The sequence below is a fragment of the Salvelinus alpinus genome, chromosome 35, assembly GCF_045679555.1.
Source record: "Salvelinus alpinus chromosome 35, SLU_Salpinus.1, whole genome shotgun sequence".
Classification (NCBI taxonomy): domain Eukaryota; kingdom Metazoa; phylum Chordata; class Actinopteri; order Salmoniformes; family Salmonidae; genus Salvelinus; species Salvelinus alpinus.
In genome coordinates, this window is record NC_092120.1 from 6,844,708 (window position 1) to 6,862,312 (window position 17,605).

Consider the following 17,605-nt stretch of genomic DNA (forward strand, 5'->3'; position numbering starts at 1 on the left):
TGTTTAACCATGTTTTTGTTTGTTTGAGTGTTTATTGTGTTGTGTGTTCCCAGACCCCAATTTTTTTTAAACTCTCTCTCTCTCTCTCTCTTTTCCTCTCTCTGTCTCTCTGTCTCTCTCCCTTCCTCTCACTGCCTCCGTCCGTCTCTCTCTTTCTCGCTCTCTTTTCCTCTCTCTCTGTCTCTCTCTCTTCCTCTCGTTGTCTCCTTGTCCTTGTTTCTTTCAATTTCTATTTCAATACAAGGGCTTTATTGGCATGGGAAACATATGTTAACATTTCCAAAGCAAGTGAAGTAGATAATAAACAAAAGTGAAATAAACAATAAAAATGAACAGTAAACCTTACACTCCCAAAAGTTTCAAAAGAATAAAGACATTTCAAATGTCATATTATGTGCAAACAGTTAAAGTACAAAAGGGAAACTAAATAAACATAAACATGGGTTGTATTTACAAAGATGGTGTGGCAGGTAGCCTAGTGGTTAGAGCGTTGGGCCAGTAACCGAAAGGTTGCTGGATTGAATCCCCAAGCTGATAAGGTAAAACTCTGTTGTTCTGCCCCTGAACAAGGCTGGTAATCCACGGTTCCCTGGGCGCGGTTCTTGCTGCTGTGATGGCACACTGTATTATTTCACCCAGTAGATATGGGAGTTTATCAAAATTGGGTTTGTTTTCAAATTCTTTGTGGGTCTGTGTAATCTGAGGGAAATATGTGTCTCTAATATGGTCATACATTTGGCAGGAGGTTAGGAAGCGCAGCTCAGTTTCCACCTCATTTTGTGGGCAGTGTGCACATAGCTTATCTTTTCTTGAGAGCTCGGTCTGCCTACGGCAGCCATTCTTAATAGCAAGGCCATGCTCACTGAGTCTATACATAGTCAAAGGTTTCCTTAAGTTTGGGTCAGTCACAGTGGTCAGGTATTCTGCCACTGTGTACTCTCTGTTTAGGTCCAAACAGCATTCTAGTTTGCTCTGTTATGTTGTTATTTCTTTCTAATGTGTCAAGTAAATATCTTTTTGTTTTCTCATGATTTTTGTTGCTGACCTGGCTCTGTGGGGTCTGTTTGTTTGTGAACAGAGCCCCAGGACCAGCTTGCTTGGACAGTCTCTCTCTCTCTCTCTCTCTCTGACTGACACAGTGACCTGTCGGCATAATCAATGAAAACACACCTGTTGCTTACTCCTAATCTCATCTAATGTCTGCATAACCCTGCCCCCTCCCAGCCCAGCCCACTCTCTCTGACAGACATCCACACTGACTGACTCACTTGACTCCAGCTAAAGGTGACAGACAGACAAGTCACACAAATAAGTAATGGATGATATCTATCTGAAGTGCAATATAAAAATGTTTTTGTTCAAGGTGAAAGACACAAGTGTGGTGACTCCCCTCTTTTCTGGAAATGTTCTTTATTTTTTTACATTTGGATCTTTTAACATTTGGATAACACTTAAGTGTTTATTGAGTCAGCCACTCCTCCATCACCAATACATTGATTTCACAAGACATGCCACCGTTTGTCTTTGCCCCCTTTATTAGTTAATCCACAGTAGAATACATGCATAAAATACAAATAGTAGAAATAGTTATTCTAGAGGGTGCTAAAATGTTGTACTTATGGTAAGTAATTAACCTCATCCAGGCTATGTAATAATAACTGTTCAAAGGTGGTTATATTTGTCCTGTTTCACACATGTACAAGTGTGTAACCTATTCATTGTGTGGTGAAATGGACATGTGGTTTTTGCATATCACACTCCCCCTGAGAAACCCTGGGAGAGTTGAGTCTCAGCATGGGATCAGCCATTATTGATGGAAACCCAGGCACTCAACTAGCACAATACTGTCACCTACAGCATAATTATCATGGTCACAGCTTGGATGGAAATATATCCTGCATCTTCTGTAGTAGTGAGATCTCATAAAAATAAGCAGCTAACCGCTTCGTCCCCTCAATGTAGTTGTACCTAAGAGAGAAAAACAAGATTCAGTATTTTACTGAAGATGACGTTTGCCATGATTAATCTGCCGTGTAAAAAAATCTAAAACAAATTTAGGGGAGAAACATCTGGAATCGTATCTCTTCTTTTCTCATCTCCTCTTACCTACTGATCTTCTCGTTCTGAGAGTGCTCTCCATCATCATGGCCACCTAGGGGCAGCATCATCACACTCTTGCCTGTCTCCTCCTGGAAGTTCTGAGCGATAGGGATGGTGGAGCCCTCACGGATAACCTCCGGGTCCACTCCAAACACTAGCACAAGGGTAAACCGCATCTTAACTTAAACAATGAAGTTAGACATGGTTTCAAATGAGAGAGGTTATGTAAATGGCCTCTACAACTGACCCTCTCTGACTGCCCTTTGTCCGGCAACGTACTGTGGGTCCTTCAGGTTAGCCACCCATGGTTTATCCCCAACAGTTGCGGTCACCCTCAGCCTGTTAGGGCTTTTTAGAGTGGAGAAGACCTGCTGAAGGTGCTCCTTCACCTGTGAAACATGGCATTGTGACAGGGGAGAGTTGGACATGGAGGCTTGAAGAGGGTGGCTATGTTAGGATTGGTCTCGGGGTTTTAAATATACATATTGACTCTTAGAGTGACCAAGATAGAGCGAGCCAACTTTTCTATACTGTACACTTACTCAGAGACCAATACATTTACATTTTGGTAATTTAGCAGACGCTCTTATCCAGAGCAACTTATAATCACTTACTACTCACCCACTGGTTACGGGGTTACAGGGTGTCCGTGCTTGTATTTTAATCCTTAAAGGATTTGTTATGGGTATTCTCCTGTCCCAACCCTGGTACACCTGTCATTCAAACCATGACAGGTAGATACTCTGTACCTTCCTCTCCACATCTGGAGGGTCCATGTTGGAGACCTGTCGGATGGAGAACTTCCCTGTGACCTGTTTGGGGATGACAGTTTTGGTGACTGCTTCTGAGAAGGCCCCTTTCTCAGGGTTACGCAAGGATGGACAAGGATGGGTTACGCCATCGAGCCATGAGGACTTCCTCCTGTATATATATTAACACACTTTGTTTGTATTTTAAAGATATATATATTTTACCTTTATTTAACTAGGCAAGTCAGTTAAGAACAAATTCTTATTTTCAATGACGGCCTAGGAACAATGGGTTAACTGCTTTGTTCAGGGGCAGAACGACAGATTTTTACCTTGTCAGCTCGGAAATTCGATCTTGCAACCTTTCGGTTACTAGTCCAATGCTCTAACCACTAGGCTACCTGCCGCCCCATGTTATATAGCTCAGATAGTGTGTATCCCAAAAAAAGTAAGCACACTCTGTCAAACATCGACTTCTACAGTACTCACTGACAAAACATGTCTTCCTCCTCACGCCCAGATGAGTTTAGTATAGCCAACTCCAATGGTTGTTATGCCAATTTCAATGTTTGGCATGACAATGATAGCCACACTTTTCATCTCCTCCAGGTCAAAGCTGATGTTGTCATAGAGCTTCCTCTCATCCTCAGTGAGGGGCGCGACATCATCAGTGACCCCAGGAACCAGGATCTTACCTGTGTGATCTAACAGACTTCCGGTTTGGGAGGAATAAGAAATAATGAAAACATTTTGGAATGAAACATGTTTTAACTAGAACTGAGTTTGGGTAAGCACCTTAGCACACATACACCTTTATCTTATTTTTTTGCTAGGCGCAGGGACTTCTGACCTGAACTATAACGGAATGAAATGATAATTTTTACTATCAGACAAGAGAGGCCTATCTTTTCTTGACAATTGGATAGAGCTGTCACTCAAACGCCTCTGTATCTCACCCAGTAATGCTATCAGATCTGACATGGGCTCCTGGATAGAACCCCCATACACTCCAGAATGGAAGTCCATTTTAGGGCCATCAACCTGAAACACATAACAGAGGAAGATACTGAACAAATGGTGCCCTGGTAGAGTGTGTCATATTTTTATTTGACCAATCAAATGAGCTATATCATCACCTCCACAAAGAAATAGCTGCTCCCTCTGGCTCCATAGGTCAGGGCTGGGGTTCTGCTCGCCCACACGTTGTCAGAGATCACTATGAAGTCCACATCTGCAAAGAAGCTGTCGTTTCTCTTCCTGGTCAACTCCAACAGACCGTATGAGCCCACCTCCTCCAGACCCTCAATGATGAGTTTTATATTCACTGGTATCTCCTGAAACCAATAGATCCAGGCAATCCTACCAGTCAGTGACCCTTCTCTTATTCACATACTGTTTGACTCCACTACAGTCCCACAAATTGTTTTATATTCAGACTCACAGATTACCCCAAACATTGAGGTTATGATACATACATTACAGAATCCCTTTAATAACCATTGCTATGTAAAGCAACACTGCATGGGTTAGATCATTTCTGAAAACTAACTAGAGACTGCAAGCAGAACATTAAGATTCAGATTTCAGCTGTGCTGTTTCAGGGCAAATCCTAACCTTCTCGGTGGCCTGGTAGGACTCCACAGCATGAAGCCAGGCCAGGACCGGCCCTTTGTTGTCCGTGGCCCCTCGCCCATACAGGTTACCTAGGGAACCAAAACCATGAGCCACCTTCATCCTCATATTGTCACATTTGTAATACCAGGGTACATTAGCTAGCTGAAGCTGGCCTATGAATAGCAGGCAGGCAACCTGGTTGTGATTATATCATCTAAGGTTTATTAAAAGATCCCGTATGGGAGCAGCAAAACAGTGAGTGGACATTCCTCTTCTCTAAGTAATCAAACTTTGATTTGTTTAAAATATCCCATTTTGGCTCAGTAAAACAGTGAGTGGACATTCCTCTTTTGTAACGGCAGTCTATTTCGTCCTCCTCATCGGACGAGGAGAGGCGAGAAGGATCGGAGGACCAATGTACAGCGTGGTAAGTTTCCATGATTTAATAACATGAAAACAATATACAATTACAAAATAACAAAACAAACTAACCGTCACAGTCCCGTGTGGCACAAACACTGACACAGAAAACAACCACCCACAAAATCCCAACACAAAACAAGCCACCTATATATGATTCTCAATCAGGGACAACGGTTGACAGCTGCCTCTGATTGAGAACCATATTAGGCTGAACACAGAAACAGACAAACTAGACACACAACATAGAATGCCCACCCAGCTCACGTCCTGACCAACACTAAAACAAGCAAAACACATAAGCACTATGGTCAGGACGTGACATCTTTTCTCTAAGTAATCAAACTTTGATTTGTTTAAAATATCCCATTTTGGCTCAGCAAAACAGTGAGTGGACATTACGTTCACTCAATTTACTTTTTTGTCCAGCTCCTGTTATTATTTTGGACATACATCAAACCTCTCCATTCATGGCATGTGACATGCAGCAATACCTTTGATTTCTGTTAGATTGAAGGGGTCTGTGGTCCAACCGTCCGCCATCTTGGCTGGCTGGACATCCACATGGCCGTAGATACAGAGAGTAGCTTTCTTTGGGTCCCTCTCAAATTCAGCCAGTATCACCGGTGGAAGCGGCACAGTCTCCCCACTGGGCAGCTTATGTGATAGACCTGAAAAGTACATTCTTTAAGACAAACTATTACACCCAATTGTGTGACATTATCTGGAGAATAATAGGCATGAATGATGGTGTGTATTGTAGCCTACCTGATGAGTGCCTACATCTGCAAAATCCACTGTGCCTCCATATCTCTTGGCTCCTCACTGCTGTAATGTTCAGGATACTTTCAACTTCTCCTCATTTTGTGTGATCTCCTGAGTCACTCTGAACAGCAACCCACTCCTTCAGCCTCTGAGTCAGGCACCAACCAGGAAAGGGTCAGACTATTGCATAGATTGTATAATAATAACTAGACACAGCCATAGACTGTCTAGGGCAGGGATACGTGCAGAGAACACTGCAACAGCCCCGCTGACCCACATTCAGAATCATTTTGATGACTTTATCAGAGACCACAGTATTTATCATGAAAGTGTTAAACCCCTTCCCATTTATTCTCTCTCTCTCTCTCTCTCTCTCTCTCTCTGATTCTCTCTCTCTCTCTGATTCTCTCTCGCTCTCATTATTTTGCTTCGGTTTCTCTCTATTCACCTCGCTACAGCACAAGAACATGTATATTTGTATCATTGTACAGTTCAGTAACAGAGAGTAGGTATGAGTCCCAACTCCAAGTAGAATGTCATAATAGTGCTCATTCCTCACCTGAACAAACTGATTTTGGTGGTCATCTATGTATTGAAACAGTGGTTCCAACATGCCTGCAGCTCCAGGAGAAGAGGAAGAGGAGGAAGAAGAGGAAGCCGATGTGTGGAGTAACAGGAACGCAACATCAATGAACTTCGTCTGGGAGGGAGAGTAAGACACCACAGGAAGCCAGTGATGATAATAACCAAGTAATAACTTACTCCATACCGTACATTCTAGCAATATTTGCCTCAATCTAGTTCTACTGGCTTCTACTTGTCTCTAGCTACTGACTTATATACTTGTAGAGGTGTGGGTGGTTTGGTGAGTGTAGATTTCCATGTTCCTCCTGAGAGTGTGGGGGCATAGAAATAGAATTCCAAAACAACACACAGCAGTGACTTGAATAGAGTTGTCTGTTCTAGTAATTCAATGTCTATGGTTGTAGGTAGTCTCTGGTATCTGATTGACTTGATTGGACTCTGCCAGGGCTTGAGGATCAATGATCAGGGTCAGTGTGAACCAACACACGACTTAGCACTGTCTCAACTGGGATTACTGTTTAACTTTCTAACAGAACTAATACAGAGGATGAAAGATGATAACAGAAGTTACAGTTGGTGATGCCATAATACTGTCTTAACAATATCTAGGCTACAGTACACTACACCAGCAAGCTTAGCTGCTCATGCAAACCATGTTATGCATACACACTCACGACCCCACTCAGGTCGTCATACAATCATATTGATGTTCAATATCACACACACACTTTTCTGTTATGTTACAAGTAATTGCACCCTTCTTCTTCATCATACCATCTATGAACATGCAGCCACTTCTGTTTTTCCATGACAAAGTCTTTGTAGTGCACTTAATTAAGGAAGTCCATGAAAAAAATGTATACATGTTTTGCTAAAATAGTAAAGACTCACCATAATGCTGAAGAAAATAGTGTTTCCATGTGCCAAACATAAGGAGAGAACTGCAATTTTTGCTGCTCTTTGTTTTTGTGGCTGCTCTTATGTCTTGGAGTCAGGGATGGTATTGTGAAACACTTCTTTATGTCTTGGAGTCAGGGATGGTATTGTGAAACACTTCTTTATGTCTTGGAGTCAGGGATGGTATTGTGAAACACTTCTTTATGTCTTGGAATCAGGGATGGTATTGTGAAACACTTCTTTATGTCTTGGAGTCAGGGATGGTATTGGGAAACACTTGTTCTTTATATCTTGGAGTCAGGGATGGTATTGGGAAACACTTGTTCTTTATATCTTGGAGTGGTGGATATTGGTTAACACTTGACAATGTTCTTTCTAAAGAATCCCAGATGAAAAGGATTATGAAAACATATAGTGCGTCAAACCAGTTTTATTTGCTGTATCAAGTAGATATTTGTATGTGAATGAGAGAGAAATTGAGAGAGAGAGACATTGAGAGAGAGAGAAAGGAGGAACGTGAGGGAGGAGGAAAGATTCAGAAAGAGAGAGAGAGAGCGAGAGAGAGAGAGAGAGGCAGAGTGTTGAGGCTATATCAGATGCCAAGAACTCACAGGGTTTCTGGAATGTTTTGCTTAGAGGGAAAGAAACAAGAAAAGTTACAAAGCCAGACTCCCCTGATGGGATCACATACAAGCTAAACATTATAGAACTGTCTTTCAACAGTGGTGATGAAAAGAGGTGCTCTCAGTCCTTCTTGAGATGGGCCACTTCATGGAGGTACGCGATGAACAACTTGGTCCCCTCTATGTAGTTGTACCTGGGAAAGGAATGGGTGAGAGAAAACAACATGTCCTCAACCAGTCCTATAAACAGAAATAAGACACGGTTGATACGTCTATGTGTGTGTGTTCGTGTGTGCATGCGTAAAAATCTATAAATGTTCATCGTCATTTTTTAAATACATACTGTATTAGGAGATTGAAGGGCTAACCTGCTCATCTTCTCGTTCTGGGAGTGGAGGCCGTCGTCGAAGCCTCCGATGGGCATCATGATGATGCTCTTACCGGTCACGTCCTCAAAGGTCTTGGCGATGGGGATGGTTCCCCCTTCACGGATCAGGTCTGGCTCCACGTTAAACACTAGAGGAAATCAATGACAAGTCTGACTGCGTCATAATGCATTATACCTGCAGTAGAGGAAAACAAACTGCAACCAGTGGGATTAGAAGCCAGGTCTCCTGCTCACCAAGTCAATTTCTTAACCGTTAGACCAAGAGTTCATCCGCAAGGTCAAAGGGTGTCATTTGGGAATACAAGCCTCAGACAGGGCTACCTCTTTGCGAGATTGTCATTCCAAGTCCTTTCTGCTACACAAACATTACAATACCGCTGCACTGTCCTGCCTTAACCACTGATAGGTCTACAATACAACCACAGCACACTGGCTTCTTTTAGTGATAAGGATATGTATCTATGTCTGGTAACTCTAAAGACTACAGATAGGCCTATCACTGTGAATCTACTGTTGTGCAATACATGTCCACAGTCAGCTACCATACAGTAATCATTACCCCTATGACCACTGTTCATACAAACACACACACAGACAGCATAATAAATGTCCTTTGGTTTGTCCAGAGCAGAGTTGTCTAACTGTACCTCTCTTCACGGCTGCTTTCCCTGCATCGTACAGGGGGTGCTTGGTGTCTGCTAACCAGGGCTTAGCCCCGATGATCATGGTCACCTTCAGCTTGTTGGGGCTCTTTCTCTTGGCAAACACAGAGTTCAGGTAGTCTGTGACCTACAACAGAACAAATATGTAACAGGCATACATGCAGTCTTCACGTCTATTTCATTAACTGAAACCAAACTGAAATAGTGAATAACTGAATAGTAAATGAACTGAATGAGCAGAATGAGGTACATTATAATAGTGTAACCTGGATGAATGTTTCCTGATCTTGGATGTATTGTATAAAGAGAGTCTGAAGGTTAGAACAATTCCAGAAATGTGTGTAACTGTGTGTAACTGCATGTAATTGTGTTGTCATGCAACTGTACAATGCACTGGGTGAGAGGCGTGTACCACCTACCTGTTTCTTGACCACTGCTGGGTCCATGTTGGGGACCTGTCGAATGGAGAACTTGGCAATGACCTTAGCAGGGATGACCGTCTTGGAGCCAGGGCCAGAGAAGCCCCCCTCGATGCCGTGGATGGTAACGGTAGGGTAACGCCAACGATGGGCCAGCAGATCTACCTGAGAACTCAAATTAAACTCTTATTTGTCACATACACAGAGTACAACAAGTGCAGACTTTACCTTGAAATGCTTACTTACGATCCCTTTCCCAACAATGATAGATAAAATACAAAATAACACAATAAAAAAACATTATAAAAAATAACAATAACGAGGCTATATACATACAGGCTAAACACAGAGAAACAGAGATAGGAGGAGTGAAAACCTAAAAAGAACACATTAAAAACGTTTTCTTTAACATATTGCTTTTTGGAAAAAAATCCACTCCCCAGTGAATCACCTTGTTGCTGTACATGAGTTGGCTGACGCCAATCTTGGACTTAAAGCTCTCAATGTCAAACTCAATGTCCTGGTACATCTTCCACTCTTCGTCTGAGAGTGGGGCGACGGCCTCTCTGATGCCTGGAATGAGGATCTTTCCACTGGGGCTGATCAGTGTGTCTGGGTGTGGGAGAGATAGGTCAACACACAAGCAGTCCTTATGGACACACATTTGTAGGGATATCTAAAACTGTATTATTTCTGCCAATAGAGAGCTCACACAGACACACGGACGATAGCTTTGCATGCAAACATGAGCCAGAGATACCTATACAGTAGGTGTTAAGATAGTATTACAAACTGTCACTCAAAGAGGTTAAAAACTCACCCAATATGCCGATCAGATCTGTCATAGGCTCTATAACAGTGCCTCCATACACCCCTGAGTGTAGGTCCTGTTTTGGGCCCTCTACCTACCAAACATACAAATTCACTATGGCTATTCATTAGTGATCTTGAAAAAGTAACGTCCCACAGAACTGGAAATGCCCCCAGCCCATCCTACCTCAGCAAAGAAGTAGCAGTTCCCCCTGGTCCCGTAGGTGAGGGCGGGGCGTCGGCTCAGCCAACCACAGTCTGAGATGATGATGTAATCGACGTCGGAGAAGAACGTGTCTCTCTGCGCCACGATCATGGCATCCAGGCCATTGGACCCGGTCTCCTCCATCCCCTCGATGACGAACTTCACATTGACTGGCAGGTCCTGCATGGGGAGAGGGCAGGGGGTGGAGAGGAGGAGAAGGGGAAAAAAGAATAATTATTATAACAAAGGAAGGCTCACTAATAATGGTCAGTTAGACTGCAACTTAACTTGTTTCACCACATCTTGTCTCTACATCTCCTATGAGTTCACTCTGATATCTCTTCTTACTGGACACTCACAATGCTGAGGGCCTGATAGACCTCCACTGTATGGATCCAGGCTAAGACAGGGGCCTTGTTGTCAGACGCCCCTCTGCCGTAGAGGTTTCCTTAGGGGTAGAATCAAAGTATTTATTTTCAAATAAATGTCCATTATGTTCAGCTCACATTGACATTTAACATGCATGTATCAATTGCATCAGTTATATTTCATTGGTTCAAAATATGTATGGTTAAAAATCATCCCACACCCAAGTACTTGCTCCATTCCTTCACATTAGCTACAATATCTAATGGCTGTTAGTTGTAGATAGATGTTTCTATGCGTTGGGTCGAGAATGGATTACTGTAAAGCACTGTAAAAAATCCTTATAATACATTTGATTGCTGTGACTGTGAATGCCTGGAATCCATAGTTTACAGTTGGAACCCGTAACCTACCCTTGGAACATAGTCTACTGTTGCAACCCATAGCCTACTGTTGGAACCCATAGCCTACCCTTGAAAGATAGCCCACTGTTGCAACCCATAGTCTACTGTTGGAACCCATAGCCTACCATTGGAAGCTATACCCAACCGTTGGAACCCACAGCCTACCGTTGGATACCATAGACTACTGTTGGAAGCCATAGCCTACCATTGGAAGCTATACCCAACCGTTGGAACCCACAGCCTACCGTTGGATACCATAGACTACTGTTGGAAGCCATAGCCTACCATTGGAAGCTATACCCAACCGTTGGAACCCACAGCCTACCGTTGGATACCATAGACTACTGTTGGAAGCCATAGCCTACCGTTGATGTCTGTCAGGTTGTAGGGTTCAGTGGCCCAGCCGTCCTCTAGCTTAGCAGGCTGGACATCCACATGTCCGTACACACAGACTGTATGCTTACTGGGGTCACTGCCAAACTGGGCTGTCACCACCTTGGGTAAGGCCACTGTCTTGCCATCAGGCAGCTAAGCATGATGATAAAAGACACGGTAGATGCAGAAAATGACCTGAATACAGTTTGCAAGGCAGGGAGCATTTCTGTTAACACCCAACTTTTAGTATTTATTTCTGCAAACCAGTCTGATCTGCTACCAAAGGACTTTAAAGACTAAGCTAAAAGCAAACAAAAAGATCCTATAACATAATCATTAAGTTGACCACATTTCAGAAAACTGACCTCTTGTACGCCGATGTCCACTAGTTCCACCTTCCCTCCCATGGCTTGTAGTTTCTCAGCCGTCATATCCATCATGCGATGGCAGTCTGGCCTCCTCAAGACATCACTGGAGTCGCTCTCTACAGCAACCCAGTCCCTCAGAGTCTAACACTCACACACACACACACACACACACACACACACACACACACACACACACACACACACACACACACACACACACACACACACACACACACACACACACACACACACACACACACACACACACACACACACACACACACACACACACACACACACACACACAGTATTTATTTATAATGAATATTGTATTATCAGATAATAAAACAGACAAAATCATTATTCTGTTTAGAAACTTGCCTGTACATATTCCTCCTGATGGCTGTCAACATACTGGCTCAGCTCATCATACTCAAATAAGTGATGAGGATGAGGAGAGACACTTGATATAACAACAAGGAGCATGGAAGGCAGTTGCCAGATCGTCATCTCTAAAAAGAATAGAAGGATTTATTCACTGAAAATTAAGCAATGATGAAAGCAATTTAAGAAGAGACATTAATAATAAACAAATTATTACATTCTTAAAAAGCTAATTGTTATATCTCATTATGTCTCACTACTCTTCTGTTCTTCAACTTTTAAACTATAACGACAAATAAAATAAGTCTTACCGTAGCCTTGTAAGTTTGGTACTTCTTTAATGTTGCCCTTGTCTTCAGAACCCACTGGACTGGAGTCTCCGGGGACACACAGGGTTTTTATACCTCCGGTAACTGGCTCACCTCCTGATGGGAAGGGTCGCGAGGTCAAGCCTTTCCTGGAGAGAAGCCAAGCAAGCTGACAAATGACATTTTCTCGCTGACAAGCACAATTGTGGCACAATTGATCCAACTCCAAGAAAGAATGCATGCTGTGTCCCCTCGACATGAACAACATTAAGTAATGAACAAAATACAGTGAAGGACTTAATAGTCCGGTAATTTGTGGGGCCTTGCCTAAGTAGGCTTTAAAAAACAGATGGAGGCTCCTCAGAGGAGGAAGGGGAGGACCATCCTACTCAGTGAATTTCATAAAAATAGTGAAACATTAACAAATATATCCTTTTTAGATGAAACTCTAAAAACTCTAAAACTATATACAGTGCATTCCGAAAGTATTCAGACCCCTTCCACTTTTCCACATTTTGTTACTTACAGCCTTATTCTAAATTGGATTAAATAAAATAATGTATCTCATCAATCTACACACAATACCCCATAATGACAACACGAAAACAGGTTTTTATAAATTTCAGCTAAATTATTAAAAATAAAAAACAGAAATACCTTATTTACATAAGTATTCTCTTTCCTTTGCAATGTGACTCGAAATTGAGCTCAGGTGCATCCTGTTTCCACTGATCATCCTTGAGATGTTTCTACAACTTGATTGGAGTACACCTGTGGTAAAATCAATGAATTGGATATGATTTGGAAAGGCACACATCTGTTTATATAAGGTCCCACAGTTGACAGTGCATGTCAGAGCCAAAACCAAGCCATGATGTCAAAGGAATTGTCTGTAGAGCAACGAGACAGGATTGTGTCGAGGCACACATCTGGGGAAGGGTACAAAAAAATGTCTGCAGCATTGAAGGTCCCCAAGAAAACAGTGACCTCCATCATTCTTAAATGGAAGAAGTTTGGAACCACATAGACTCTTCCTAGAGTTGGCCGCCCGGCCACACTGAGCAATCGGGGTGGAAGGGCCTTGGTCACTCTGACAGAGCTCCACATTTCCTCTGTGGAGATGGAAGAACCTTCCAGAAGGACAACCATCTCTGCAGCACTCCACCAATCAGGCCTTTATGGTAGAGTGGCCAGACGGAAGCCACTCCTCAGTAAAAGGCACATGACAGCCCGCTTGCAGTTTGTCAAAAGGCACCTAAAGACTCTCAGACCATGAGAAAAAATATTATTTGGTCTTATGAAACCAAGTCTGAACTGTTTGGCCTGAATGCTAAGCGTCACGTCTGGAGGAAACCTGGCACCATCCCTATGTTGAAGCATGGTGGTGGCAGCATCATGCTGTGGGGATGTTTTTCAGCTGCAGGGACTGGGAGACTAGTCAGGATCGAGGGAAAGATGAACGGGGCAAAGTACAGAGAGATCCTTGATGAAAACCTGCTCCAGAGTGCTCAGGACCTCAGACTGGGGCGAAGGTTCACCATCCAAAAGGACAACGACCCTAAGCACATATCCAAGACAACGCAGGAGTGGCTTTGGGACAAATCTCTGAATGTCCTTGAGTGGCCCAGCCAGGACTTGAACCCGATCGAACATCTCTGGAGAGACCTGGAAATAGCTGTGCAGCAACGGTCACCATCCAACCTGACAGAGCTTGAGAGGATCTGCAGAGAATAATGTGAGAAACTCCCCAAATACAGGTGTGCCAAGCTTGAAGCGTCATACCCAAGAAGACTCGAGGCTGTAATTGCTGCCAAAGGTGCTTCAACAAAGTACTGAGTAAAGGGTCTGAATACTTATGTAAATGTGATTATTGGGTATTGTGTGTAGATTGAGGGGGGGAAACTATTTAATCCATTTTAGAATAAGGCTGTAACGTAACCAGGGTTGGGTAGGTTACTTTTGTAAATGTAATCTGTTACAGTTACAAGTTACCTGTCCAAAATTGTAATCAGTAACGTGACTTTTGGATTACCCAAACTCAGTAGCGTAATCTGATTACATTCCGTTACTTTTAGATTACTTTACCCTTAAGAGTCATTAGAAGAAGAAAAAATGTATGTTACCAATTGAACGACGTCTATTGCAGGATAATTCAATGTTAAAGTTTACTTTATGGGTTGGTTATGTAGGCTTCTTCTAACCCATCACTTTCTACTACATATAATAATAAGATTAAATTATATCTTTACATTAAAAACCAAAGTCTATCAGAATCACATTCATTCCAATAAATGTTATATCCCTTGATCTTCAAGATTAGGACTTGGAAATATGGAAGTATAGATTAGCCAAATTGTTTTACTTGAGCATGACCCCAAAACGAAGAACTTATTAGCCAGCCCTACTCTGTTGTTTATGATTTTGTTGTCATGGAGGACTGATTGGGCTCATTGATTCGAGTTGAAAAATAAATGCTGCACTCATGGAAGGGCATGCTTTGCCAAGAGTGTGCAAAGCTTTCATCAAGGCAAAGGGTGGCTACATTGAAAAATCTAAAATATTTTTTTGATTTGTTTAACACATTTTTGTTGCTACATAATTCTTTGTGTTATTTCATAGTTTTGATTATCTTCACTATTATTCTACAATGTAGAAAATAGTAAAAATAAAGAAAAACCTTTGAATGAGTAGGTGTCGCCATCACACTGCTCACTTCCCTATCCCATCTGGACAAAAATAATACCTATTTAAGAATGCTGTTCATTGACTACAGCTCAGCATTCAACACCAAGCTCATCATCAAGCTGGAGGCCCTGGGTCTCAACCCCGCCATGTGCAACTGGGTCCAGGACTTTCTGACGGGCCGTCCCCAGTTGGTGAATGTAGGAAACAACATCTCCACTTTGCTGACCCTCAAAACTGGGGCCCCACAAAGGTTTGTGTTCAAACAAAGGAGATGATTGTGGACTTCAGGAAACAGCAGAGGGAGCACTCCCCTATCCACATCGAAGGGACAGCAGTGGAGAAGGTGGAACGTTTTAAGTTCATTGAAGTACACATCACAGACTAACTGAAATGGTCCACCCACACAGACAGTGTGGTGAAGAAGGCGCAATAGTGCCTCTTCAACCTCAGGAGGCTGAAGAAATTTGGCTTGTCACCCAAAACCCTGACAAACTTTTACAGATGCACAATTGAGAGCATCCTGTTGGGCTGAATCACAGCCTGGTACGGCAACTGCACCATCCTCAACCACAAGGCTCTCCAGAGGGTGATGCGTGGTGCACAATGCACTGTCGGAACTAGAAGCACAAGCATTTTGCTACACTCGCATTAACATCTGCTAACCATGTGTATGTGACTAATAACATTTGATTTCATTTTATTTGATGTGAGATGTGTCCAAACTTTTGACTGGTACAGTATATATGATGTATACGTCCAAAAATAGATAGCAACTACAGACCGCCCCTTTAAGTCTATCAAAAGTGTGCAAGTTTGAGCAGGTGTCCATTAGGCCTATGGATTTTCTTTTTCAGCATGAATAAGATTGAACAATGAAAGCCCCACTATTATTCCATAGGCTGGGATCCGCACTATGCAGCTGTTGCAAGACCACATTTTTCACTGGCTGTCCACTTGTTTCGAAAACAATGATGTATAGGCAGCTTAAACTTCTTGAATTCAAACATTATTGGGTTCAAATACACATTTCGATTTGTGAACAGCCATCTGCAACAACCGCAATACATAAGGCGCAAATAGCAGCAGTGTGATTCACATCAATGCGTTTGTAGATATCATGAATAATTGATATCCGTATGTCGTAGACTACACCACTACTGTCATCCTTACCTCCAAGCGTTTATTCAAATTGGATAATCTTTGGATGCCGACAGCAGTCGCACTATTGGAAGACATAGATTGGACTGTAGCCTACAAAAGCCTACTTCTGCTCTTTTCCCGAGATCCATCAAACACATTTGGCGTGTTGTCATAGTTGTCTCAGGTGGAACAAACTTAAACTTGCGCCTTTTTTCAATGCTGATTCTATGTAGTTTTTCAAAAGTATCGGTAATCTGATTACAATATTTTTGCTGGTAACGTAACGGATTACAGTTACTGTTTTTGTAATACCTTACATGTAACGGATTACATGTAATCTGTTACTCCCCAACCCTGAATGTAACAAAATGTGGAAAAAGACAAAGGGTCTGAATACTTTCCGAATGCACTGTACATGTCACCAAATAATTCATGAAAAAAAACAGTTTTGCAGTGAAAGTCTACAGTAGCCTCAGCAGCACTCTGTAGGGTAGCACCATGGTGTAGACCAGTGTTACTCATTATTTTTTTTAAGGGGACCACTTTGGGTTGAGACAATCATTCAGAGTGCCGCACATATCTTTAATTTGTTGTACTTTTTCTTCCAATATTATCAATTATCAATTGAGAGCAAATTCAGTGCAATAGAGTACATGCAATTGATTTGATGTACAGCATATCACAAATATATACATACACACATCAAATAGGCTACATCACATGTATAAGACCAATATTCAGGGTTACCTCAGTAGCTGGATGAGCGAAAATGTCCCTTCTGCTCCTTGACTGAATTCCTTCTAAATGTATAGTCTGTTGTTGCTATCCTTGTGAGGCAATCCAAGTGTGCATTGATCAGTCTGTTTCTCTGTTTTTGTTTCACAATGCTCATTGTTGAAAATGTTGCGCCACATGAAAAAGTGCTGACAAAAAATGTCACCTTTTGCACATACTGCTTCAGAAGTGGATACTCTGTGTCTGACACAAGGCTCCAGAAATGGGTAACACCAGATCTTAGTAATTTGCCTGCAGCTCCACTATCTTACTCTCTATTCCAGCACTGTCAGGACAGAGTGCTGTGATAACTGGGGTCAGAAATGACACTGGCACGTGAAAGGGGTTCTCAGTGATGTGGTAACTGCTCTTAGTTTTGGGAAATAAATAAACTGTCTGTCAGGTATGAACAGTGTGGTGATTTTATTTGAAATGCTGTGACCACACGCAGCATTTTTCCCGTAGTTTTAGCTTTCCCTCTTCCTAGCTAGTTTCCGTCCTCCTCTGGGTACATTGACTTCAATATAAAACCTAGGACGCTCATGGTTCTCACCCCATTCCATA

The 17,605-nt window shown here is 42.4% G+C and overlaps 1 protein-coding gene and 1 pseudogene across 1 annotated transcript; both read right to left on the bottom strand.

Annotated features, from left to right (window-relative positions):
* Positions 1 to 1,512: 1,512 nt before the first annotated feature.
* Positions 1,513 to 7,427, bottom strand: LOC139564150 (beta-Ala-His dipeptidase-like; annotated as a pseudogene).
* Positions 7,428 to 7,542: 115 nt separating this feature from the next.
* LOC139564149 (cytosolic non-specific dipeptidase-like) lies at positions 7,543 to 17,110 on the bottom strand. Its single transcript, XM_071383374.1, has 13 exons — positions 17,015 to 17,110; positions 12,446 to 12,591; positions 12,132 to 12,262; positions 11,748 to 11,891; positions 11,373 to 11,535; positions 10,597 to 10,685; positions 10,220 to 10,417; positions 10,043 to 10,127; positions 9,674 to 9,834; positions 9,223 to 9,387; positions 8,789 to 8,930; positions 8,122 to 8,269; positions 7,543 to 7,947 (listed from the first exon to the last, which is right to left on the bottom strand). The coding sequence occupies exons 3-13, from the start codon at positions 12,258 to 12,260 to the stop codon at positions 7,875 to 7,877; spliced, it is 1,497 nt and encodes a 498-aa protein (XP_071239475.1). The 5' UTR covers positions 12,261 to 12,262; positions 12,446 to 12,591; positions 17,015 to 17,110; the 3' UTR covers positions 7,543 to 7,874.
* Positions 17,111 to 17,605: the final 495 nt, after the last annotated feature.

Coding starts and splice junctions, on each gene's coding strand:
- LOC139564149 (XM_071383374.1), bottom strand. CDS start 12,260: ATGACGATCTGGCAACTGCCTTCCATGCTCCTTGTTGTTATATCAAGT. Junction 10,128..10,219: donor ACTGCTACTTCTTTGCTGAG/GTAGGATGGGCT, acceptor TATGTTTGGTAG/GTAGAGGGCCCAAAACAGGA. Junction 8,270..8,788: donor GAAAGCAGCCGTGAAGAGAG/GTACAGTTAGAC, acceptor GATTTCCTCTAG/TGTTTAACGTGGAGCCAGAC.